Genomic DNA, 25035 nt, shown 5'->3' on the forward strand with positions numbered 1-25035 from the left:
AATTTCACGGCCAGTCATATCTTGGAACAAATTCAACCATCTAAATTCAAAGTATGTAGGATGTGGAAATTAAATAATTTTAATATGAATAAAAGTTGGCTTTGTCAAGAGGTATGGGTGATCTTACTGACCCTGCAGGTGGCTTGTCTCATATTTTCAGACGGCGACAATGGCCCTGAATCCCTTGGGATGAAGTCTCACTTTGTGCAGGGAGCTGCACCTTGTCTTTGAACAGTCATTAATTTGGAATAGGCTTTACAATACAGTCGTACCTTGCAAGTCGAACGCAATACGTTCCAGAAGACTATTCGACTTCCAAAAGATTCAGAAACCAAAGTACAGCTTCTGATTGGCTGCAGGAAGCAGCAGAAGCCCCGCTGGATGTTTGGGTTCCAAAGAACGTTCGCAAACCGCAACACTCACTTCCGGGTTTGCGGCGTTCGGGAGCCAAAACGTTTGACTCGCAAGGCGTTCAGGATCCAAGGTACAACTGTACAGTGGTACCTCAGTCTACCAACAGCCCTGTTTACGAACTATTCAGTTTACTAACTCCGCAAAAGCAGAAGTAGTGTCCTGGTTTGCAAACTTTACCTCGGTCTAAGAACGGAAGCCGAACGGTGGAAGGGCACTGGCAGTGGGGGGCCTCATTAGGGAAAGCGTGCCTTGGTTTAATAACGCTTTGGTTTAAGAATGGACCTCCAGAAGTTTGTAAACCTCGATTGCTTTTGATGTCCTTTGATCCTTATTGTTTTCTGCTGAAGTGTTTTGTATCTTGCGGCAGTTCTGAAGAATTTGGACATATATACAAAACTAGGAAATGATAATAAACTGAGATGAGAATTCTTTACTAGCTAAATATTTATAAGGACCATTAATGCCCCACATGAGCCTGGATGTATACCGTATTTTTCGCTCTATAACACGCACCTGACCATAACACGCACGTAGTTTTTGGAGGAGGAAAACAAGAAAAAAATATTCTAAACGAAACAGTGGATGTATGATTTTTGTGGTTCATGCTGTGGCCACAGACGTGATCTGACGGTGAGTTTGGAGTAGCCCAATGCAAAAATCCTGAGGATCCATGTGGATCCATGCTTTGTAACCATGTTTTAAGTGGGGAGGGAAGGAAAAGCATTCAAGGGACAAGGAGTACGTGTGGGGTGTGTGGAGAAGGATGCTGCTAATAATGCAAGAGGGGTTTAAGGGGAGAAGGAACACACGTGGGGTGGGTGGAGAAGGATGCTGCTAATGATGCAGGAGAGGGGTTTAAGGGGAGAAGGAGCTCGCGTGGGGTGTGTGGAAAAGGAGCTTTTCGGCGAGCTGAGCGGGGAGGGGGGAGGGAAAGAGCACTGTTGCTTTAAAGGCGCCAACTGGACAGCAGCCACTTACAGCAATGTAAGCAGCTCCTTTCCTCTCCTGCTTTGCTCCTTCTCTCCCTCTTTGCTGCTTTATGCAGCTAATGGCGAATCCCCTGCAACCCAAGTCCTGCTCAGCGGATCAGCTGAGACGCTGGGAGAATCGTAATTTCCCCCTCTCCCTCATCCCGTGCCCTCCTGTCCCCAGCAGCCTTTTAAAAAACCTTTTTACTGGTTTTCACTGCGCTCGTGGCTCAGAGCCCTCCTGTGCCCTGCTGTCCCTCTGCAGCCTCATTGCTCCATTTAGAGAGCACACGGACCTTTGCTAGCTGAGGCTGCAGCAGCTGTTGCTGGCTACGGGGCGCTTTTTCCGGCTCGCTATGGCTCCCGTCTGTCCCTCCTCGTGTGTAAGCGGCTGCTGCCCGCTTTGCTGCCATGGCTCTCCTTCCCTCCCTCCTCCTTGGCTCCTCCCCCTCCTCCTGGCTGTAAAGCAAGCAAAGCTAGAGCCGCGCAAAGCGGGACAGAAGCCCTGCAAGCGGCTCCCGCTTTGCTTGACTGACGGCAGCCATGGCTCCGGTCGAGTGCATTCGCTCCGTAACATGCACAGGCATTTTCCCTTACTTTCTAGGAGCAAAAAAGTGCGTGTTTTGGAGCGAAAATTACGGTACTAATGTCATCAGAGGTGTCTTCCCTCCTCCTATTCTGAAGGGAGGCAAGTGATAACAGGAGAGAATGTCCTGCATTGACAACCCCACCCCATCGGTCTTATCTGGCACTCAATTTAATTTCTTTTCCAAGCCGGGTAAATTATCTTTTTGCTTATACAGATCTCCCTGTGGGCAAACTAAGCTTGTTTTAACTTTACAGTTTTTACCCTATGTTTTTGACTAAGTGTGTTTTATGATTGTTGCAACTGTCCTGGGATTTTCTTAAACTAAAACTCTTGGAAGAATTCCTTGAGCAGAATATCCTTTCTGTTGTACGACAGAAGCTCTCAATATCTTGAAAGGGTGTTCTCGGTGGATTGGGATGTAGACAGTTTTTATAGTACAGACAGACACCTAAGTCTGCTGTCATCCATCATTGTTTTAAAAAACGAATCCTTTAAAAAAAGAATCTGTTGATTTTAGTGGATGTGGGGGAAAATATATTACAGTGGTACTTCGGGTTAAGAACTTAATTCGTTCCGGAGGTTCATTCTTAACCTGAAACTGTTCTTAACCTGAGGTACCACTAATGGGGCCTCCCGCTGCTGCTGCGCGATTTCTGTTCTCATCCTGAAGCAAAGTTCTTAACCCGAGGTACTATTTCTGGGTTAGTGGAGTCTGTAACCTGAAGCGTCTGTAACCCGAGGTACCGCTGTACTTATGGACCATGAACTGCAAAGATTAGATGTACTTGAGAACAGAGGAAATTACATGGAATTAAATTCCATGTGATTTGCATGGAATTTAAACTATAAAACCTAAATAGGCTGAAAAACAATATTAAATGTTGAAATTTCATTGATATGTGATTTGTAGATGCATTGATTCTTTTATAATTAAGTTACTCTTAGAAGCATTGTAGTATTTGTGCTCCTTGTACTGACTGAACACAAATCATCTAAGGCTACAGCCTTATATATACTTTGGAATATTGTCACATTGAACTTGGTGGGACTTCGTTTTCTATAAGCATGCATAGGACTGGGTTGCACCAGTTTATTTATTTTTTTTGAAGAGTTGTGCCCCAACTTGCAATCATTATAAAAAAAAAATAGTCCAGCTGCTCTTCCTCCTCACTTCTGCTGTCAGAACTGTAGGTCAGAACTATTGGAATTAAATCAATTTGGCTGCCGTAACTCTTTTAGAAAACTTTAATTCACCCCAGTCAGGTGAAATTTTGCAGACTTAGTAAGAATGAGTATTGTTGCAAAATATCTGTTCATGTTGGTTTATCCACTTATTCTATCTTTCCCCCTCAAATTTTATTTTTTTCCCAAGGGCATGGATGATTTTAGATCAGTACAGAAAGAAATCGAAGCTTTTCCGGACCAAAGTTTTGTTGGCTCCCCTGGGAGATGATTTCCGCTACACTGAGAGTTCAGAATGGGATCAGCAGTATCAAAATTATCAGAAGCTTTTTGATTACATGAATTCTCACCCAGAGTTCCATGTTAAGGTAAGGTAGAGTCCTACTAAGTCAGTTGTTAAACGGATTTTGTTGCCTTCACGGGTCATTTAAACTTCAGCTTTGCTTTTTTGCTGGTTGGTTATGCATTCTCAGTGATAGAAAGAACTCTAGAATGAATCCAGGTGCAGTAAGCCACCTTGAACACAGAGGAATATACTTCATAGTAAACATATTCCTGCACATGTTTTAAGAAAATGTGGGTGATATACAACTAAGTCGTATTCAGGTGACTTTACATGCTTGGCGTTTAAAACGGGGGGGGGGGGGCAGGTGTGTGTGTTGGGGGGAGAGTATTTGGCAGTCCCACGCGCCATGGCACTCAGCATGTTTTGACTATATACAGTTTTGACTTCCGGCGTGAACCCTGGGATGTAACTCCCATGTAACTTGCTGGCTTACTGTATGCATGAACACTGAATGTAATTCTTAGACTCTCTCTATAAATTCTCAAACTTGAAGATTCATGATTTTATGTCTACAGAGAAGGTGGGGTGGGGTGGAGAAAGGATGAGGGTAGGTTCCATTCCAGAGCTAATGGAAGCAACGTGAGCTTCAGTACTGAAACGGAACAGCAGATGCCTGCCAAAAACGTCGGTCTCCAAGAACAAAATGTGCTTCGACTGAACGCAGTGTAAAGAACTTATATACCATATTTTAATTTGCTTCAGGCTCAGTTTGGGACTTTGTCAGATTATTTTGAGGCTCTCCGTAAAGCTAGTAATTTGGATGAAAAGAACAGTAATTCAGTGTTTCCTGTTCTGAGTGGCGATTTCTTCACATATGCAGACAGAGATAATCATTACTGGAGTGGATATTTTACTTCACGCCCCTTCTACAAACGCCTAGATAGGATTCTAGAGTCATATTTAAGGTAAGTGGGGTCACTGGCTTTTTTGGGCAGGGGATCCCCCTGAGGGTTTTTCCCTTAAGGTTGAGTTAGTTTGCACTACTTCAAACGTGGGGTTACTTCCAGTTGTACTGATCTTGTGCCTGTTTCCCTGAACAATATAGTGTGGGACTAGGAGTGCTGGGTTGTCCTCTAGCTAAAAGGCCAGATTGACTGGCATCATTGGTCTTGCAATCCTTCTTTTAAAAGGAAGTGCTAGGGTGGTTGGAAAGAAGGGTTGCTGCTTCCATTTGCCTGTGAACATTGGTGTTTTGTGTTGGGGGAGTTACGCATCTGTTCTTTTCCTCCCATGTTTCAGCAAATGTGTTTGATACGTTTTTAGTTTGGAGTTTTCTAGCATTTCCTGTACAGTGGTACCTCGGGCTAAGTACTTAATTCGTTCCGGAGGTCCGTACTTAACCTGAAACTGTTCTTAACCTGAAGCACCACTTTAGCTAATGGGGCCTCCTGCTGCTGCTGCGCCGCCGGAGCGTGATTTCTGTTCTTATCCTGAAGCAAAGTTCTTAACCTGAAGCATTATTTCTGGGTTAGCGGAGTCTGTAACCTGAAGTGGATGTAACCTGAAGCGTATGTAACCCGAGGTACCACTGTATTTTGAGTTCTTCTTGGGAAAGGAAATGTAGGTGGAGTGGCAAAATGGCGCACCACACCAAAGTTGGTTCTTTCAAATAGTTAAAAGCAACTTGTGTGAATACTTAGCTCTGTAGTCAACGGTGCACCCTATTGTGTAAAAATTATCTGACGTTAGAAGCTAGTTAGGTTGCTTTCTTCATGCTTTACCCCCCGAGAGCTAGCTAGGGATTTGTTACTTTGCATGACATACTGCTGGTGAAGACGGTATTGAACGGTCAGGTGTGTGTCTTTGTACATACCGTTGGGTCCAGTTTAATTCCTTTCCTAAAATGGTCTGCTCTTATGGCTTTGCGTATAGCAGAAAGTAGCTTAAGAGAAAGTTAGTGAAGACTTGATCACTTGACAACATATCAAATGTGCTTGAGGAAAACAGGAACCAGAACTTGCAATAGATGCTAGGTGTATTTTAAGTAGTTCTAAACATGAACAAGTTTTAATACTTAAGGCTTTGTTAGCCTTGTGTTTCAGACCCTTGAAAGAAAGTAGCTTCTCATTGACCTAATGCTGAAGTGAATAATAGGATGTTGTAAGTCTTGTTCAGTTCTATTATGGAAACCTCTTGGGGAACCTTTATGTTGAAAGGTGGTATACAAATACTGTAAACATTTTTTTTTAAAAAAATATCTTTTTGTTTCAGGGCTGCTGAAATTCTTTACTCCTTGGCTCTGGTACAGTCTAAAAAAACCGAGAAAATGAAAGCATTTCCTTCAGTGGACCACTACAAATTACTAACAGAGGCTAGAAGAAACTTGGGACTTTTTCAACATCATGATGCTATCACAGGAACAGCTAAAGACTGGGTTGTTGTGGATTATGGCACTAGGTAAGTGTCACGCATTTCATACTGCCTCTGGTGTGTTTCTTGGCTTGAGGGGAGATCTGATTATTTGGTCTCCTATTTTGGACAAACTTCTCTTGATTTTGTATTTAAGTAAACATATTAATAGCTTTGTGTTAGTCAACACTTAGTAATTGCTGCTTTTTTGTAGCCCTTTAACATAAAGAATGCTTGAATCCAACCTCCCGCAGCTGCAGTATTTATTTTGTTCACAGGCTATTCCATTCGTTAATAAACGTGAAGAAAATTATCACTGATTCTGCTCACGTTCTTATTCTAAAGGACCAAGAAACGTATCATTACAACCCATCAACCCCATTTCTTACAATGGTGAGTTTGTGGTAATAATCCTTATAATCATGAAGAAATTCTTTCCAGGAGGCCACAATTGTGTTGGTGAATAGGCCAGTCTTGTTTTAGGTTCTTAGCATGAGATGGTTGGATGCATTATGCACCTCACCTGGCACCTAATGCAGCCTGGACAACATTTTTTTGTAATCATACCATAAAAAAATGGTTTGGGAGAAGGAATGTGCTAAATTTTGCTGGTGAACTTATTAGCCATTTACTTCATGTGGTGTTCAACTGTGTTCTCTTGATGAAAAGAATGTCAATGGCATGAGGGGAAGGGAGATAATTTTCAGTGTTCCTTTCAAACCCCCTGAGCAGATTTAGGGGAGTTGCAGGGGGAGGAAAAATTGCTGGAAATGGCATCCTTCCCCATCCTGTTCCATTGACAAATTCATTCTTTGAGTGAACGGACACTTTAGATGCCTACATTGTTTACAAGGTACTGTATAATACAATTATACTGGGTGACCAAGTTAAGTTGTAGTACAGTGAATGTTACACCTAAACTAACTGTGCTCGCAACAGGGTAGGTACTGTGACTAGTTATAACAATTTCCAGTTGGCTTCTCAAATAGTTAAATAGTGAACAAAAATGAAAAACTCCCCCCCCCCCCAGTAATGTTATTTCATTGGTTATTTCTTATTTGAGTTTAAAATAGCTTGACTGTATGAAACTGTAGCATGAAAGCATGACAAATCACATCTTGTATAATTTGCATGATTAAAGAGTTTCAAATTCCCAGACTGGGGAGCTGAGTTGCCTAGAGCAATCATTTACTTCAACTTGAACTATTTGTGCACTGATACCTACTTCAGGTCCCTTCTTCCAGGTGTCTTCGTCATCTGTGGTTGAGGCAGATAGTGATGGGGAGAGGCTCTCTTAGTGGTGTGTGGCTTGCTACCTGTTAATTCTTGCTGAGATCACTTCAGTGCTTCCTTTTACGCTTTATCTTGTGGTGATGGCTTAAACATTTTCCCCTCACCCTTAGAATTTGAGGGCAGTGGACCATCAGTCATGGTAATACAAAAACGAAAGTATAAAGTGCAGTGTATAAAATTAATTTGCAATGGATTTGAAACATCTGGGTCAGTAAACAACGATTTTACATGGCACCAGAAGATTTGCAATATTGGGGAGGATGTTCCAAAGGCCCAGGACATTGCCACTGAAGTAGCCTTCCCTCTTGACTGATCACTTCTGAAATAAGGAGGTCCCTGAAGGTCTCAAAGAATAGGAGAATTAGTATGGAAAGAGGCACTGAACGAGTTTGGATCCCAAGCCATTTTATTGGTGGATTTGATTTTATTACTAAATTTTATAAGCCACCCTCAAAACATTTAAAATTAAAGAGGGATCAGTATACTTCCTTAAAAATAAAGTGAATGGGATTTGAATGACCTCATGCGTTCTGTGGCATGGTAGGCTCAACTCTGTTCAGCAGCACAGTCTTATCCACTGAGTTCAGTGAGACTTGCTGCCAGATAAGTGGGTACAGGATTGCAGCATTGGTGAATTTTCAAACAGACTTTTCTTCTTATGCGCTGTGTTGTATCTGCAAGTAACCTCAACATTTTTCCCATTGGAAGGATGATGCGCAGTCTTCACAGGACTCTTTGCCACACAAGACTGTCATAGAACTGAGTAAACAGCCAAGGTAAATGCTTTCTTTCTTAATACATGAGAATACGCAGAATGTTAAAAGTTCTACTATTGTTTTGATTTTTTTAAAAAAATTAACTATTCCGTTTCAGGGAGATATTACGGGACTTGCTAAAATTACAAAATCAAGGTGGTATAGTTGCAGTAAATTAATTTTTAGTTAATGTTTTATCCTTTTTTGTAAATAGAGATGAGATTTCCTTATTTACAGTGTATACATTTTATGAAATAAAAATAAAGCAAATTTAACCCATAAAAATAGGATAGTTCATGATTTATGAAGAAATTAGAATAGGAAGCTTGGGTGGGAGGAAGAAAAGTTATAGATAACCCCCAAAGCAGTGTCATTTCATTTATGTTTGCATTTTTTGATATGCCAAGACTAAAGCCATAGTTTGTTTTTTAAAAAGAAATACATTTGAGGATTTAGCAATAAGGCAGCATTGAGAAAACAAAGTACCATCTATATCTCATCTCAAAGCTTATGCTTTGCTTGAAAAACTGCTCTAATAACCAAACACTTAAATACATATTTATTTATAGGATTACTTACGTAGCCCTCACCATAACGTCTCATTGCGAGTTACAACAATATAGTCATACAATTTAATATCAGACAAAATCATTAAAATAATGAACCAAAGTTTAAATAAATAAATAAAAGATGTCAAAGACCAAAGTAAAGAGGTGTGTCTTCAGCATCTGCTGAAAGCTCTACAATGAAGGTGATAGATACACCTCTAGCTAAGAAAGGTAACCATGACAGTGCCTTTTTAATCTGCTGTGAAATAGTCACAGAAGCACTGAGCAGTAGGGTTAAGTAAAACATAATTTATTCGCTCTTTTTTTTAAAAAAAAAACCTGACGCTGCTTATGGTTGAAAATGTCTTAGTATTGCATGGTATCTGTTTACTATACTGTACTGTGTACTATACTATTGCATAGTATATGTGTAGCATAATGTCTTGATATACTTCAGTATTTCTCAATCTTGAACAACAATATTGGTAGCAAATAAACTAGGTGAAAGAATTGATTACTGTAGTGTTTCAGAATTTGCAGTTTGGTGCTTTTTTGGGTTGAACTGTAGCTCATTTCAAGAATAAACACTAGGAATACCTCTTTATTAATATTATAGGTATCTTATCTAGTTCAGATATGTGGTGTTTTAAATTAGTATGTTGTGTGCAAGTTTGTACAGAAGTGAATAACACTGAAACTTTGTAATTGCCTAGTTGTCTGTGGTAATAGTTACAGCAGATATCTCCATTGCTGTCACAAGGGCCACTAATACTGGGACTGCAGCCATAGCAGTAGCCCTCATAGTACTGCCCTGCGTTCAGCAAAGCAGGGCTATGAAACCTGTGGTCATGACCCCTTTCTCTTTTCTAACCTGAGGAATTGGAAGGAAATGGAATTGGAAGTGGTGTTTGTGCAGCTTCTAATAATAATGCCAATAGTTTGCAAACAGTGCCATGGAGACTCTGAATTCCTCTTTTCTAGACCATAGAAGTTCCTCACATGCTTTGTTTTGCCATGAGATCAGCACTTTTGATAGTCTCATTCGGTATGGCAACCGTAACCAGTAACATTTGAGTTGGGGAGAAGAGGCGATGAGTGGTCTAGCCCAAGTACTGCTTAAGTATTTATTGCTCAGCAGTAAATACTTTGAGGCTCAGCAAAGATTGTACAGCCGCCTTACTTTCTGCTTACGAACTTGTGAAGTAATTTTTGATAGGTCTCAAGAGGGTTGCATGCCAACTTGATGCACTCCAGATGTTTGAAGCACAGTCCCCATTGGTCCTAAATAGGATGGCTGGAGCCGAAGGGAGTTGTATCCAAACCATCAAGAGGGCACCAGGTTGAGGCTGATGTAGAGTATTTCAGAGGGTTATGGGTTGTCACCATAGAATGTCTGGTTAGTTTGCAAAGGTTGCAATTTAGGTGTTGCCTGTGTTACAGATTTGTTTGCATAAACATCAGAACTGTCTTCTTGGATACAATGTTGATGAGGAGGCTATGGGTGGTGTTATAAATGCATGTACAGTGGTACCTCTGGATATGAACAGGATCCGTTCTGGAGCCCCGTTCGCATCCTGAAGTAAACGCAACCTGTGTGTGTGCGGGTTGCGATTCGCCACTTTCGCGCATGCGTGTGACATCATTTGAACCATCTGCGTATGCGCGAGCGGCGAAAGCAGGAAGTAACGTGTTCCATTACTTCTGGGTTGCTGCGGAGAGCAACCCGAAAGCACTCAACCTGAAGAAACTTCAACCTGAGGTATGACTGTAAACCTAATTTTGGAACAGACAATGTGGTTACAGTGGTACCTCGGGTTAAGTACTTAATTCATTCCGGAGGTCTGTTCTTAACCTGAAACTGTTCTTAACCTGAAGCACCACTTTAGCTAATGGGGCGTCCTGCTGTTGCCGCGCCGCCAGAGCACGATTTCTGTTCTCATCCTGAAGCAAAGTTCTTAACCTGCAGCGCTATTTCTGGGTTAGCGGAGTCTGTAACCTGAAGCGTATGTAACCTTAAGCGTATGTAACCCGAGGTACCACAGTATATCTTTCTTTGCATATCTGTGCTAGATAAAAACCCATGGTCTGATTACCTGGTGTAGGTACTAGGTGATTATCCAGTGCCGCAAGTGAATGCAGCAGGGTTTTCTTTCCCTGCAGCCATGGGTCTTTCAACTCAACCTTCGGAGCTGTCATGTGCCACAGCCAGGACAAGGGTAGGCATGGCATGATCTGTCAGAGGACGAGAGCCTCAATTGTGGGTGGGCAAGTTTCCAGTAATGATGGTGAAGAGGGTCTTGTGGCACTGCTGCTGACTTCTTCTGTAAGGGAGCAGGAGTCTGCTGGGTCAGTTCCTATACAGTCTCCTGAGCACAAAGTTCCCAGGGTAGCTAAAGAGGCAGGTAGCCATTTGGCCAAGCAAGCTGAGTTAGAGGTAGGGGCTTGGATTCTGTGCCCATCACAAAAGACATGCCACCATCTGAACAGACCCAGCAGCTCCCCTTGTAGGAGTACTCCCTTGCAAGGTTTTTGCTGCGGATGAGAACCACATAACCGACTGGTCCTGTGATGGTGCCTGCTTATGCTTAGCCATGATCCTAGAACTCTCATGAACAATGTATTCTGTGCTTAGAGCTGATACTGAGACTGTGTGCTGATTTATCAATAAATCCTTTGGGATTTCCTGAGCTGAGAGTCCTCTGAGTCTCTTGTCTGAGAGTGGGAGCCAGGGCAAGACCAAATTTTGGGGCTGCAGGGGAAAGAAGTCCCATTAGGTGAGTGGATATTAATTCCACAAGTGGGAAACACCTTTGAATGTCACCTATTGATTCTTTTACCACAATTGTAGTATTTGCAGAAATCATTGATACATTTGAAGAAAAGTGCTTAGGACATTTTTTTAAAATGTTGGAAAATATTATATTAGGTTTTGGGATTCTGTAAAAGTTTGTAAAGGTATGGCTTAAAATTTGGTACATGTTTCTGACTTCTTAAGAGGGTAAAATATACTGCAGTGTACTATATAAATATAAAAGTTAACTTTTACTCAGAGTACACCCATTGAAATTAATGACCATGACTAACTTAGGTCCATTAATTTCAGTGGGTGTACACTGGATTGCATTCAACTAACTTTTACTCAGTGTGCTGAAAGTACTTCCAATATCATTTTTCACCATTTCTTACAATGGTCTTTTAAGCTTGCACAACTTTATTATTCCGTACTAAAAACTTGAGCTTGAAATCAAGAACCTTCATTTCATAATTTATGCTCTTGGGCACTGTACTACAATAAATAAATGCAGCAAAGGTCCAAAAGTCTAGGAATTGTCATAACTCGTCAGGAGAGAGCAGGCAGAGGTCTGTGCTATCTTTAATTTTAATCAGATTTCTTCTAGTGCCTCTCTTTGCTTTACCCCTTCCAGACTTGTGTGTAGTCAGATACTGTTTGTAGGCTTTTTGTTGTGATTTTTCAGGAAATATTTTTACTGTTGAATTCAGCTGATAAATAAATCTTTTTCAGGCTCATGCTTGTTTATTTAGCTGATATTTATACATGGTGGTTGTGGTAGATGACATACAGCTTGTGACATACTCAGTTTCTTACAGGTTACCTATAGATCTTGCCATTTTGGGGTGTGTGTTCTGCCTCTTCAGGTTGCAAGAGAGTCCTTATATAACTTTGAAAATCAACCGGACTTTAATGTATTGCCATTTGCTGCCATTAGTAGTTTGTTTTCATAGGTTATCACCCAGGCTGTGATATGATATCTAACCTACGTACTTTGTGTAGTCACATTGAAATCGGTATAGTTAAGTGAACTGATTTCATTGGGTTTGCTCGGAGTCCTCACCTTGTGTTTTATGGCATTAGGTCAGCAGCAAGACAATATACTAGTTTAACAGAACCACCTGTGCTATGAAAAATACTATGCTTTATTTTATACTGCCTAATAAGGAAAATAGGTGAAAGACTAGAGACAGCAGCATATGTTCACCAACCATGAGTGTGTGTGCAGTATTAGAAACAGAGATATGAAAGCTAGGGGCTAAATGGCTCCTTAAATCTAGGTTATGGGTGCAACAACAGAATGTCCAGGCACACTTTTTTTTAATAACAAGAATACAAAGCTGAAAATGAATGAATTGCTGCTAAAATATTACAATCATTTTTCTCATGGTCTAGTCCTTCCCCTGCCCACCCCCCTAATATTCTTAAGAGGGTCTCTTCTCCAGTCTTCAGAGAGCAGCTGGAAGTGGGGAGGCAGAAAAAGGCCCTCCTTTCCTTCCACACTACAATTTTAGTCTGAAATCTTAGTCGCAGTACTGCGCCCAGAACTCGAAAACTGCTCACCCTAATGAAGTTCCCTGTTGCAAAATGCGCCTAGAACAATGGGAGTTTCGAACACGTACGTGTGTGTGTGTGTGTGTGTGTGTGTGTGTATCTGAGAGAAGTGAGTGATGTAGTCAATTCAGGAACATGTTGAGAGTCTGGGGGTTAGCACTCAAGTTTTGTAATCATTTTGTGGCTACATAGAGGAAAACAAAAACCCAATGACTTCAGAATTTAGAGATCTGATCAGAACAGAGTTGCTCTTAAGATTGTTAGCAGGGAGGGGAGGATGTTTGAGAGAGATGAGAGGAACAAAGGAAAAGGTGAATTTAACAGGATTGGAGTCTAGAGCACTTGCGCCACGGACTCATTATCGCTTGTTCTGGCTCTGTCTCAGAGACTCAGTTGGTAGTTGAAAGATTAAATTGAGCTGAAAGTATTTATTGCTTGTGAGTGTAGTGGTAAGGTTGAACACCAAATCTTATTTAGAGTAGCTATGAACAGTAAATACAAACAGATGTAAAAAAATAAAGGTAACCTTTGCCTAATTAAAATTTGTTTGAAGAAACAAACTTAAATAAAACTATTGAAGTGTACCTATGCTGTGCGATATTGTCACCTCTAAGTGGATGCTTTCATTTAAATAATTATTGTGATTGCTTCATATAATGGAGCGGCATTTTTAGTGCTGCTTCATTTTCCCTTGTAAAATCCACCAGAGCATGTAGCACTGTGGTAGAGATTTTCTGTGGAGTTAAAAAAATTGGCAGATTTGCATGCACTTTTGTCATCAATGGATCATGGATCTTGAAGTATTTGTGGAACTGGCAGAGATGCAGGATGGCTTTTGGAGTAAATTATGAAGTAGATGAGAATTTAGAGTTTTGAGTGCAAAGTGCTTCTGCTTCTACTGGGATTATAGAAAATGGTTAGACATAAAGGATTAAATGGAGAATGTTTTTTTAAATATAAAAGTATATACTGCTATCTCATAAAAAATGAAGATGGTATGCACAGGAATATAACGTGATTGATGAGATATATAAGATATTTAAATTGTTTGTTTTGGCAATTTAGCCCACTGTTTATTAAAACAATCCCAAAGTAGGGCACAATGTATAAAAACAAATGCAAAATACCAAGAATAAATAACATAAACCAGTCTTAGGCAAACTCGGCCCTCCAGATGTTTTGAGACTACAATTCCTATAATTTCTGACCACTGGTCCTGTCAGCTAGGGATAATGGGAGTTGTAGTCCCAAAACATCTGCAGGGCTGAGTTTGCCTATGCCTGACATAAACCCATAATCACATATAACATACCAGTGAATCCAGCAGGGACAAGCTGCCTACCCCCACAACCAGTTCTGCCCAAAGCCTGGGTGGATAAAAATGGTTTTTAACTGGCACCAAAAACCCATCAGGGTTGACGCCTGTCAGATCTGTGAGGAGAGAACATTCCCCAAAAAGGTGCTGAGAACACGCACTCACACCCTTAGTTCATAATGCAAATTTAGCACCATTAAGAGGGCATGACCACCTGATTGTCATGTTCAGGAAATCTTATATGGGAGCCGGTAAAGGTAAAGGAATCCCTGACCGTTAGGTCCAGTCGCAGACGACTCTGGGGTTGCGGCGCTCATTTCGCTTTACTGGCTGAGGGAGCCGACATTTGTCTGCAGACAGTTTTTCCAGATCATGTGGCCAGCATGACTAAAGCCGCTTCTGGCGAACCAGAGCAGCGCACGGAAACACTGTTTACCTTCCTGCCGGAGCGGTACCTATTTATCTACTTGCACTTTGACATGCTTTCAAACTTCTAGGCTGACAGGAGCAGGGACCAAGCAACAGGAGCTCACCCCATCGCAGGGATTTGAACCACCTACCTGCTGATCAGCAAGCCCTAGGCTCTGTGGTTTAACCCACAGCGCCACCCGCGTCCCTTATATGGGAGCAGACAACCCATCAAATATTTAGATCCTAAGCCATTTAGGACTTAAATTCATATATTACATGAATGTAAGTAGTATATGAATATTGGTTATAATATTGCTGTCAATGCTCAAAAGCCCAATCTCATCCCCTGAATTGTGTATCATATTTGCAGTGTGATTGGGCAAAATAGTGTGGGGTGTGCATATGAAAGCCTTTAGGCCTCAGCTCAGTTCCATGAAGGAGTGTTGTCATGGCGGTTCTTTTTTTGGCCATTAGTCTCTTGTTTTGCATACATGTTGATGTAAGGAAATACATGTAGTAGAACAGATTTTGTAATGCTACTTCGTTTTCCCTTGTACAATTTGCTTGAGAAACCTGCTCAAGTTTGGACTTTATTATTATTTCTTTCTCTGTAGACATCGTTTTCGAGTTTAAATACATTAGCTCTTATTCAGGTTTCCCCCCCTACTTTTGGCAGAGATATTAAAAACATTCATATTGATGGCTTTTGACTTATATGCTAAGGCTTTGAGAGATGAGATTTTGGGTGTGAGGTTGCATATTACCTTACATTAATATTCATGGTCACCTAACAGTAGAGCATCTTCGCTTTCTCAGAAGCAGACATTTGCCTTTTTATCAAACTTGCACTTTATTTCTATATCTTGTGACCACTGAAGAAATAATAATAATAATAATTACTACTATTATAATCATCATCACAATAAACTATTTGGCTGTTGCATAATCATAATCTTGAGAGTCCCATGGACTGCAAGAAGATCAAACGCATCCATTCTTCAGGAAATCAGCCCTGAGTGCTCACTGGAAGGACAGATCATGAAGCTGAGGCTCCAATACTTTGGCCACCTCATGAGAAGAGAAGACTCCCTGGAAAAGACCCTGATGTTGGGAAAGATGGAGGGAACAAGGAGAAGGGGACGACAGAGGACGAGATGGTTGGACAGTGTTCTCGAAGCTATGAACATGAGTTTGACTAAACTGCGGGAGGCAGTGGAAGACAGGAGTGCCTGGCGTGCTCTGGTCCATGGGGTCAAGAAGAGTCGGACACGACTAAACAACAACAACAACAACAACAAAATAATCAAAACGCTGGAAGATATAGTACTATATCATTGAAGGAGTTTCATTAAATTTTCCTGCTTCAGAGCAGATTTGATGAAATTTAATCCTAGTTGCAATTTATATGATGCCATGTCCGGCATATGTTTATGTATGAATTCTGCTTGAAAGTATCTCTGGCACTATAGAGGTAAGTGTTTTTCTTGAAAAAGGTTAAGAGCAGCAGGTGGTGGCGTCTGTCTCTGGAAAATGTTCTTTGGTAATCTTATTGAGAACGTCTGTTCTGTTACTATTGTGTGTGGGCAATCAGATCTTTATGACCTCATTTGCTTGTATTTCTAATGCCCCTAAGACTTCATAAGGGGCACTTTTTTGTTCGTGAAAACTCTTAATGGTGGCCACCACCAGTTTTAGTGCATGAGCCCAAAGCTCAGGTACCTTCCAGAATAGAGTTATTTTCGTGGAATGTGGCAGTTAAGAGTCAGAGAAAACTTAGTGGTGTGAGGAGTCATTGGCATTTTGGAGAGCACTTTAATGATGGACTAGGCCGAGCCTCACTACTGAATCTGGGGTAAAATGTTCTGACTGGAAATTTTTTTCTTCAGGGTCTTTCTGGCTGATGGAAACAGGAGAGCAATTTTAAATTTTTGAAGGAAGAAATCAATTCCAGCAATAGACCCTGAGGCAGTGCCACAAAGAAGTGCTCTGAATGGTGAGAGCAGCACAGCTGCCTATTGCCTCTGAAACAGAGGTAGATGTTCAATTTCTCCGAGTTCTTGTCTTAAGTCCAGTTTTAACGGGACCTTTTTAGATGGTACGAAAAGCCTCCTTCAGTAAACCTGCCTCCATGCTTGGTTTTTTTTTTTTTTGTGGGTGGGTTACATCTAGCATTTGTCTTTCCACATGGGTGGATGTTGTGCTGTGCCGCATAGTATGAGTGAAGTAGAGTCTTTTGTGAGTGTGGTGTCTTGATTTTTATTGTAGATCTCTATCTTGTTACAGGTGACATGTTATTTTAAGTGATGGAACTGATGCAAAGCTTTAAAAATAGTATCGCAGAGCTGTATTAGTCATAAATGTAAAACACACAATTGTGTACCTGAAATTGACAAGGACGTGCCCTGTTGTTTGCATGGTGTTTACATTTCCCAAATTGCGGGCTTAATTCTTGGCTAAAATCACAATATAAGTTTCCTCTTCTTATTGGACTCCTAATTTCCTATTTCACCTTCCCTTCTGTTTGTTCCCCAGTTACATTTTAATACATGGTTGAGTTTGGTTGACCTCAACTTTTGGGGGTTCTAGGTACATTTATCATTAAATTATTCTCTGACCTTCCCCCACCAGAGAGCGGCTTTGGATAATATTTCTGCATTGCAACTTCCTGTTCATGTGCATCTTTGTTTTTAATCTGACATAGGACTTCCACATCTGCACTGCTTGGAGATTCAAGGACAATTTCAGGCAGCAGTTATTTTTAAATTGCTGTTCAGATGATGTGGAAACAAGAACAACTTGTCACTTGGTTTTCCTTTTGTATCAATATCTCTTAAAGACACTATGCTGAAGGAGAGAGAGAGAGAGAGAGAGAGAGAGAGAGAGAGAGAGAGAGAATATTAAGTTCTTATATGGCCTGAATTTCTGTTGTGAAATTCTTCTCGGTAGTGGCACCTTCCCTTCAGATGTCAAGGAAATAAACAACTATCTGACTTTTAGAAGACATCTGAAGGCAGCCCTGTATAGGGAGGTTTTTAAGGATTGATGTTTTTATTATGTTTTAGATATGTTGTAAGATGCCTAGAAACCAGCCAGAAGGGTGAGGTAAAAATAAAATTATTATTATTATTATTATTATTATTATTATTATTCACAGACGTTAAAATTCAGAGAGATTAGAGGCAACTTTGAGGTGTGGATCTGTTCTCCCATTCCGTGGAAAGTACCATGTACATAGATGACACCACATAATTAATAATAACATATCTCAGAATCAAGCATCTACATAGTCTATGCAAGCCTAGGCTGGCTATGTCTATGAAGGACATTGAATTTACACTACATAAAAATAATATGCAAAAAACCCCAACACATTTCCTGCCATTTTTTTCCCATAGAAAAATTTATGTCATCATTTTTAATATTTGTGTCTTAGATTGAACTGTTGAAGTGCAAGCGGTGTGTCTCATAATTTGTTGCAGCTCATGTAAAGTTAGAGACAGCTGTAGTTCTGCATTTGAATGAATAGGATATGTTCTCTTGTACAGAGAACAGAATAAACCTTGAGAAGGTCAAGACTTAAGGCATGCTGGTACTTCCTAGTGGTGAGATGAAAAACTGGGTGGTGCATATATACAACCACGTCGCCGTGATAAGTTTCACTAGTACAGGCATCTCCCCACTTATGTAGGGGTTACATTGCAGGCCCGTGTGCGCATAAGTGAAGTTGTGTGAAGTTTAAATGTCATCTCTGCCACTCTCTCCTCAATCCATACCAAAAAAAAAAAAAAATGCTTTCTCCAAAAATATCCACAACTAGAATTGAAGCTGTGGAGCTGGCAGGAGGCTGGAGGGATGTGTGGGAAAGTGGTGGCAGTGGCAGCTGCACTACCCCACACATCAGCTGTTAGGTGGGGAGGCTGAGCTGCATAAACAAAGCCGAGTCTCTTCAGGGCTTTCTCCACCTTCACTGATACCCTCTTCCGGCTCTGGGGTTGGTCTTTTCGTGAGCCACAAGAACTCCTTCCTGGTTTGAATCAAATTATTTATTTCCCGTCACTGCATGTATACGCGGTCACACGTGAGTTGATCATGTGCAAGTGGGTGACGCTTGCACGTCTCTTAGATGCCAGTGAACATGGGGAGTAACTCAAACAAGGGGTATCTGAATGTTTAGCAATATAAATACTCTTCTTTGCCATTGTTCTCAGGTTAATTTTGGATGAATTTTATTGGGAAAGGGTCATTCAGTTGCTTTTAACTCTTTGGATTCTTTAAATATCAACCTTTTAAATAGAGGTCATGTCATTATATTCACATTGACCAGTGCAGCTTACAAATATGCTCCCGCAAGAAATCACCTAGGAAGTTAAGTAACTGAGACAAAGTAGTGTGATAGAAAGTGTAAGAACAGAAATTGATAAAATGTATACCAGTGTTTTCATTATATTCCAACAGTTTTTCTCTCTCTTTAATTTATGTGAATGCATATTTTAAGATATAGCTGCATCATTTCTTTCTATACTAATTGCTTGTGGTTTGGGCTAAGAAATAGCAACTGTCCAGTTGTTCTTTGATTCAGCTACAATACTTGGCTTCGTTTGTTGGGTGATATTCAGTGTTTTGCAGATAGATCTCAAAAGCACCTTTCTGAAGGAGGAAAATGTTTCCTCCAACAGGGGAAGCTCATTTGAACCCAACCCAATGATATAAAGTAATTTCAATAAGTTATATATGCTTTTAAGAGAATATACACACCATATTAAACTGTATTTTGAGGCTCTAGACATGAAACACTTCAGGTGACTGGTAAATGAATAGATTTATCTGAAAAAGATTTGCCAAGAACTTTTCAAATTTTTTTTCCTTCAAAAGTGTTCTTAAAAGAAAAACTCTTAATAACTAGCTAGCATATTAGATGCATTGTGCAACTAGATGTTTTGTGCCCATGTATTCTTTTTGTTTTAATGTTTTCTTGGTATAACTTCCTATCTTGGTAATTCAGGTGAAAAAAGAAGTCTTTGATCAAATAACTTTGTTTTTGTAAAGATCTGGCAACATTTCTTGCAGGTACCTTTTGATTTATAATCCTACAGAACAAGAACGCTCATCAGTGGTTTCAGTCTACGTGAATACACCTCGAGTTAAAGTATTGTCTCCTTCTGGAAAACCAGTTGTGGTCCAGCTTACTGCAGTATGGGATGGAGCTGCTAAAATAACATACGATGCATACCAGGCAAGCTATTTGTAATACATCTATGAACGTGTATTGAACAAGCATGCGAATATTTTGTATGTGGGAAGCAGTAGTACAAATGACAAACCAAAAAGGAATTCAGTCATCTACAGCTGTTGCTAGATAATGTATTTGGGAAATTTTTAAAAGCATACAAGTAATAATTTTAACTTTGGGATTTGATTATTGTCTCCCCCTTTATAAATAGTAATGAGATGCCTATGCATTTGAGACTTGGAAGGTGCATAAAATTACTACAACATGCGTGTTTACTTGGAAGTAAGCTCACTTTAATTTCTTGGAGGTTTCTCCTAAGAAATTGGGTATAGGATTGTAGTCCTACTAAAGCTTTCTTTTAATCCAGGTTATAGTTCCAAAGTGACAAAAAAAATATAATTTTTCATTTCAAATATTTAGTTTAATTATGTTTTTCCTGGTGGTGAGAAGTCAGAGCAGAATGTGTAAGTTTGAAGTTAACAATTCTCTGGACATAAAGTAAGTTATTTTGTTTGTCTCTCTGGAAAAGGAGAATCCAGGTTACGTTTCCTTTCAAATTCTCTTGGCTCTCCAATTTCATAAAATTCTGTGGAATTTCCATCAACATTTTTTTCTGCTGTAAGCCTTATGCTTTTTGTAACAGTTTTCCTAAAAGTTCAAAATGAAAACATTTTCCCCCCTGCAACTGCTGAAGTATAAGCAACCTGCTGAGGGGATGCAGCTGTAGTGTTTGAGCATGCAGAAAATGACGGTTCTTGATTTCCCTTTCTGTCTCTTGCTTGAAATATAAGTAAGCGTCTTTACTTGTGTGAAACAGCTTTAAAGAAAAGCATTGCAGTGCTTTTAATATTCTTTATATATTCAAGTAGGAGTACATGCAACGATTAAAACAAGGATGGTTTGTTGCTCCAAAATATTTTTTTGTTGATTCATTGCTCCTCAAGTTTCTCAAACGTAGAAGAATTTGATTGCATCATTACCTTTGAATTTCTTAGAATAGAAGAAAATGAGGATAAATTGAGGTAGTGGAATCTTTGACTGAACGCAGTTTATTTGAAAGGCAGCTATTGTAGCTAATATTGTGTCCTAGGTTCTGCTTTATTGTAGGGAAAGCATGGATTTAATAAACTGAAAAGAATCCTGCTAAATGAGATCTAGCTCTCTTGAGTACCATTATTTTCACATGTCTGTTCATAACAAGGATGTTGGCTTTGATTAGAAAATAGTTCCTAGCACAGTTGTGAGTTTAGGATCTTGGTATAAGTCATCCTTTGGGGACCAAATAATTTTGTTTACACTTGGATGTCTGCTCTTGATATTGGAAAAAATAACCTTTCTTTGCCTTCACTTAACAGATTTCTTTCTTGGTTCGTATACCACCCTTGGGTTTTGGAGTTTACCAGCTGCTGGAGGGTCTGAGTTCTGAAGCTGCATTGGCGGACTATAATCTCTATCATAACGACAAAGCTAAGCTAGTCAAGCCCTATAGAGTTTTCAACGTTAAAGAGATACAGAATGCTCTGGATGAGATCATGCTAGAGAACTCTTACATGAAAGTCTGGTTCTCTGGGAATTCTGGGCTTCTTGAGGTATGTATATTTAACTATTTGAAAATATTTTGAGATTGAAATAATGTGGAATAACAGTATTATTATTATTATTATTATTATTATTATTATTATTATTATTATTCCTTTAGAAAGTAAATACGAAAGAAAACAATAAAAATCACCGTGTCAAGATGGAATTTGTTTGGTATGGGACTACAAGTAACCGAGATAAGAGTGGGGCTTATCTCTTCTTACCGGATGGAGACGCCAAGGTAATAATAATAGGCTTGTGTTTGGACTATATTGAGGAAAGCAGGGAAGAGTGTATATACTGACTTTGATCCAGAGGTACCCTTCTGCTAGTGGAAAACTTCCCCCACTTTTGAAATAGATGTTGTGACCTCCCAGAAGAGCACTGGATTGAGAAAAGTGAGCCATGACTGACTGGGAAGAAAAGAGGATGATTCTTTTGAGAGTCAGTGCTCATTTAGCTATCCATTAGTGGTAAACTGGGATCTGATCAAGAACATTTTTATCACTTGTCGTGTTATATAGGTATCACTAAAAAAAAATATGGACTTAATCCAGATATGCTCTTATTGGAAGAAACAGAGGTAGGGCGATTTTTGCTGATTATGCCTTCCTGCTGCGGCCCCTTTGTGTTTCTTGAAAACATACTCTTAAAGATTGGGAGAACTAGGTTGTAAGAGATGAGGTGAGGAAATCAGGGGGAATTGTCTTGTACTCCACAGCTTCTTCCATCAATGGAAGGAAGCTTTCCGTTTGTGGAAGGGCAACTGCACAGCCAACCTAAAATATTGAAGTAGATAGTGAAATGGGCCTTCATTTTTAACTGAAGATAAACTGCAGATACAAAACATTTTGGAAACGGGGATCTACAACAGGATTGAGGAGCATCCAACCCACAGACCTAATTAGGTCTGGGAGGGGTCACTGCTTGACTCATGAAGCTGTAACCCACCCACCCCCAAAACCACAATCACCTGTCCCAGGCCTCCATCAGATGAGGGGCAGGTGGAGATGTGGCAGCCAGTGAATGATCAGGACCTTGGAAATGTTCTCCTGGTTGTGCATTTATAAGGGGAGGGGGCTCGCTGTCGCTGCCCATGACTCAGAAGGCCATCTCCCAGTTTTCTTGGGATTTCCATAAATAAATATTCCAATTTTATGAAAAGCTGTGCCAGAAAGGGGGAAGCTATTTAATTAGCGATCAGATGTTGTTGAATAACAATTGTCCTTTGTATATAGCTCTTGGTTGAAGCTTGAGGGATCTTTGACAAGATAAATGTGGCCCAAAATCCATCTCTCTCATACAAAGTATGATTTTAACTTGGAGCTCTTTCAAGGCGTTCCACGGATGTGGTGAAAGAGGATGTTTGAGGGACATGCTTCTTCCTACTTTTTGGAGTTCCTCTGAAGGGTCGCAACAACAGTGCCCCCCGCCCTTAAGCAAGACAATGAAATGTGAAGATTCAAAGTACTAACATAATTTTGCTTTTGTCTTTTTTGCAGCCCTATGTTTTCTCTGATCCACCTATCATACGAGTTACACATGGGAGGATCTTTTCTGAAGTTACTACTTTTTTCCATCATTTGACACACACAATACGACTTTACAAAGTTCATGGTAATGTATTGTTAGCAAATCTAGCTGTGCAATTATGTTCCAGTTCTTTTAGGGTTTAATATTGTCTTGTTTCGGTGCATGTGAATACAGTTGACTTTCCTACAGTTTCCCATTTTAGAAACTTGTTAACAGCAGTGAGAGTTGTTCAGAAATGAACTCTTTGATCTCATACATTTATTCAGCCTACTTTAGATTAATGTAATCCATTATTTGTGGTGGTGCCTTTGACTCTCACTCAAGTATAAGCCATGGGGGACTTTTTCAGCATAAAAAAATTGCTGAAAAAGTCGGCTTATACTCAAGTATATACGGTAAACATTATACAACCTTTAAAATACCCAGTGGCTTCCCTTCTTCTCCTTCCATAGTTCATATTACAAATCATACTTTCCTGCATATTTTACTATAACAATTCAAGTCAATTTTCCACTTTTACATCAATCAAATATTGTTTACTCTGTTGAATTTATCTTAATGCTGCCAGTGTTTTCAGCTGTGTACAATTATTCTCCATATATTCAATAAATATTTTCCATTCTTCTTTAAATATACGTTCTTCTTGCTCTCTTATTCTGTGGGTTAAACCTGCAAGTTTTTCTTCATATTCTAACATCTAAAGTTGCCAGTGCTCTTTACAAGGGACCTTTGCTCACTTTCCATTTGGGGGCTAACATGTTGCATACATAAACAAAACTTTTCTGGCACCTGGGAATTTCTGTCTGGGTTATTCCCAACAAAAAGGGCTCTGGTTTTTTGGTGGAAGGTAGATCTAAACATCCCCCCCAACTCATCATAAATAATTTCCCAACTCATTCTTTAATTCACACTACTTTTGAAAATCAAAGGAGAGCAACAAAGGTGAAATCAGTTGAATTAATAAATATATCATGTGCAAAAGGTGGCGTCTTCTGACATCTTTCCTTTGGTTCCAGTCCTCTTCTAAAGCAGGATATGCAGCTCTAGAGATTTAACCGATAGAAGCATCTAGAAACCCCTCTTTACGTGGCTCCAATTGAGCTGCAAATATATGTTGCGCTTGACTGGTTCCTTACTGCTTAGGATCATGGGTTTGACAGACTAGTATTTGGAAATTACTGAATCTCATTTTATATTTAGGGCTTGAAGGTCAGTCCCTTGAGGTATCCAATATTGTGGACATTAGAGGAGAATACAATCGTGAGATTGCAATGCGGATTTCATCTGACATAGAAAGCCATAACAGATTTTACACTGACCTCAATGGATACCAGGTAAACGCCATATGTTAATTTAAACACGGGGGTTATGTTCTACGTTTTAGATTAGCCTTTTTGTTAACATTTACTCTCATCTTTTATTGGAGTGGTGTTTTTTAAAAAATTAGTAACAATTAAAAAAAATTCTATAAACTGGGTGAAAATCTTAAAATATTTATGTTATCTTCCCATCCTCCTCATCCCCCCTTTTTTTAATTCCACTCAATTTTATCAGACATTAATGAAGAAATGCCACCTTTTATCTCCCACTAATGATACCATGTCTGTCCCCGTGTTTTGTCTCTCTCACTTACCTGGATTCCCAAGTCAGGACAGCAGAGAGGTGCTTCCATTCCCTTTAAAAGGGAGTTATCAACTAGCATAACCTGAGGTTGGTGCAATCAGTATGTTTGCTGATGAACCCACAGCCATGGTGGAATGCAGCAGACCTCACTCAGGCAAGCCCCCTGTATTTTCAGCAACATGTATGCAAGCTCTTGCACATGGTAAATTAGAAGATAAGGAGGCACACAGAAAGCAAGTGAATCTCAAAAATGATGATGAGAAATAAAAACCCAGTTGTTAACCACCTTCTCTTATACCAGTTCACCCTTTCACTGAGATTATAGTCTGTGACTTTCCTCTGGGAGCTCCCACAGATTTAGCTGTGTTGCATACAGATGTTTGTTTGTTAAAATATTAGTAAGAAAGATAACTTGTTTATAGGCTGTCATCAATAACTTGGTTTTAGGGAGAGAAACAGAAATTGGGCAAGCCTGAAAGTATAGTAGAGTCATTCCTTGGCTCCCTAACACCTTGGGAGTTGAACATTTCAGCTCCCAGACGATCGAAAACCG

General features: G+C 39.9%; 1 protein-coding gene across 1 annotated transcript in view; it reads left to right on the forward strand.

Annotated features, from left to right (window-relative positions):
* The window catches only part of MAN2A1 (mannosidase alpha class 2A member 1), a 59890-nt gene that overhangs the window by 26669 nt on the left and 8186 nt on the right, over positions 1-25035 (forward strand). The window contains exons 8-17 of the mRNA XM_083576586.1: positions 3344-3521; positions 4202-4404; positions 5711-5896; positions 6127-6241; positions 7850-7917; positions 19583-19748; positions 21101-21334; positions 21445-21567; positions 22829-22943; positions 24060-24193. Of these exons, the coding sequence (XP_083432712.1) occupies positions 3344-3521; positions 4202-4404; positions 5711-5896; positions 6127-6241; positions 7850-7917; positions 19583-19748; positions 21101-21334; positions 21445-21567; positions 22829-22943; positions 24060-24193 (1522 nt within the window). The remainder of the gene's footprint in view (positions 1-3343; positions 3522-4201; positions 4405-5710; positions 5897-6126; positions 6242-7849; positions 7918-19582; positions 19749-21100; positions 21335-21444; positions 21568-22828; positions 22944-24059; positions 24194-25035) is intronic.

The sequence above is a fragment of the Podarcis filfolensis genome, assembly GCF_964270895.1.
Source record: "Podarcis filfolensis genome assembly, chromosome: 11".
In the NCBI taxonomy this organism is placed as follows: domain Eukaryota; kingdom Metazoa; phylum Chordata; class Lepidosauria; order Squamata; family Lacertidae; genus Podarcis; species Podarcis filfolensis.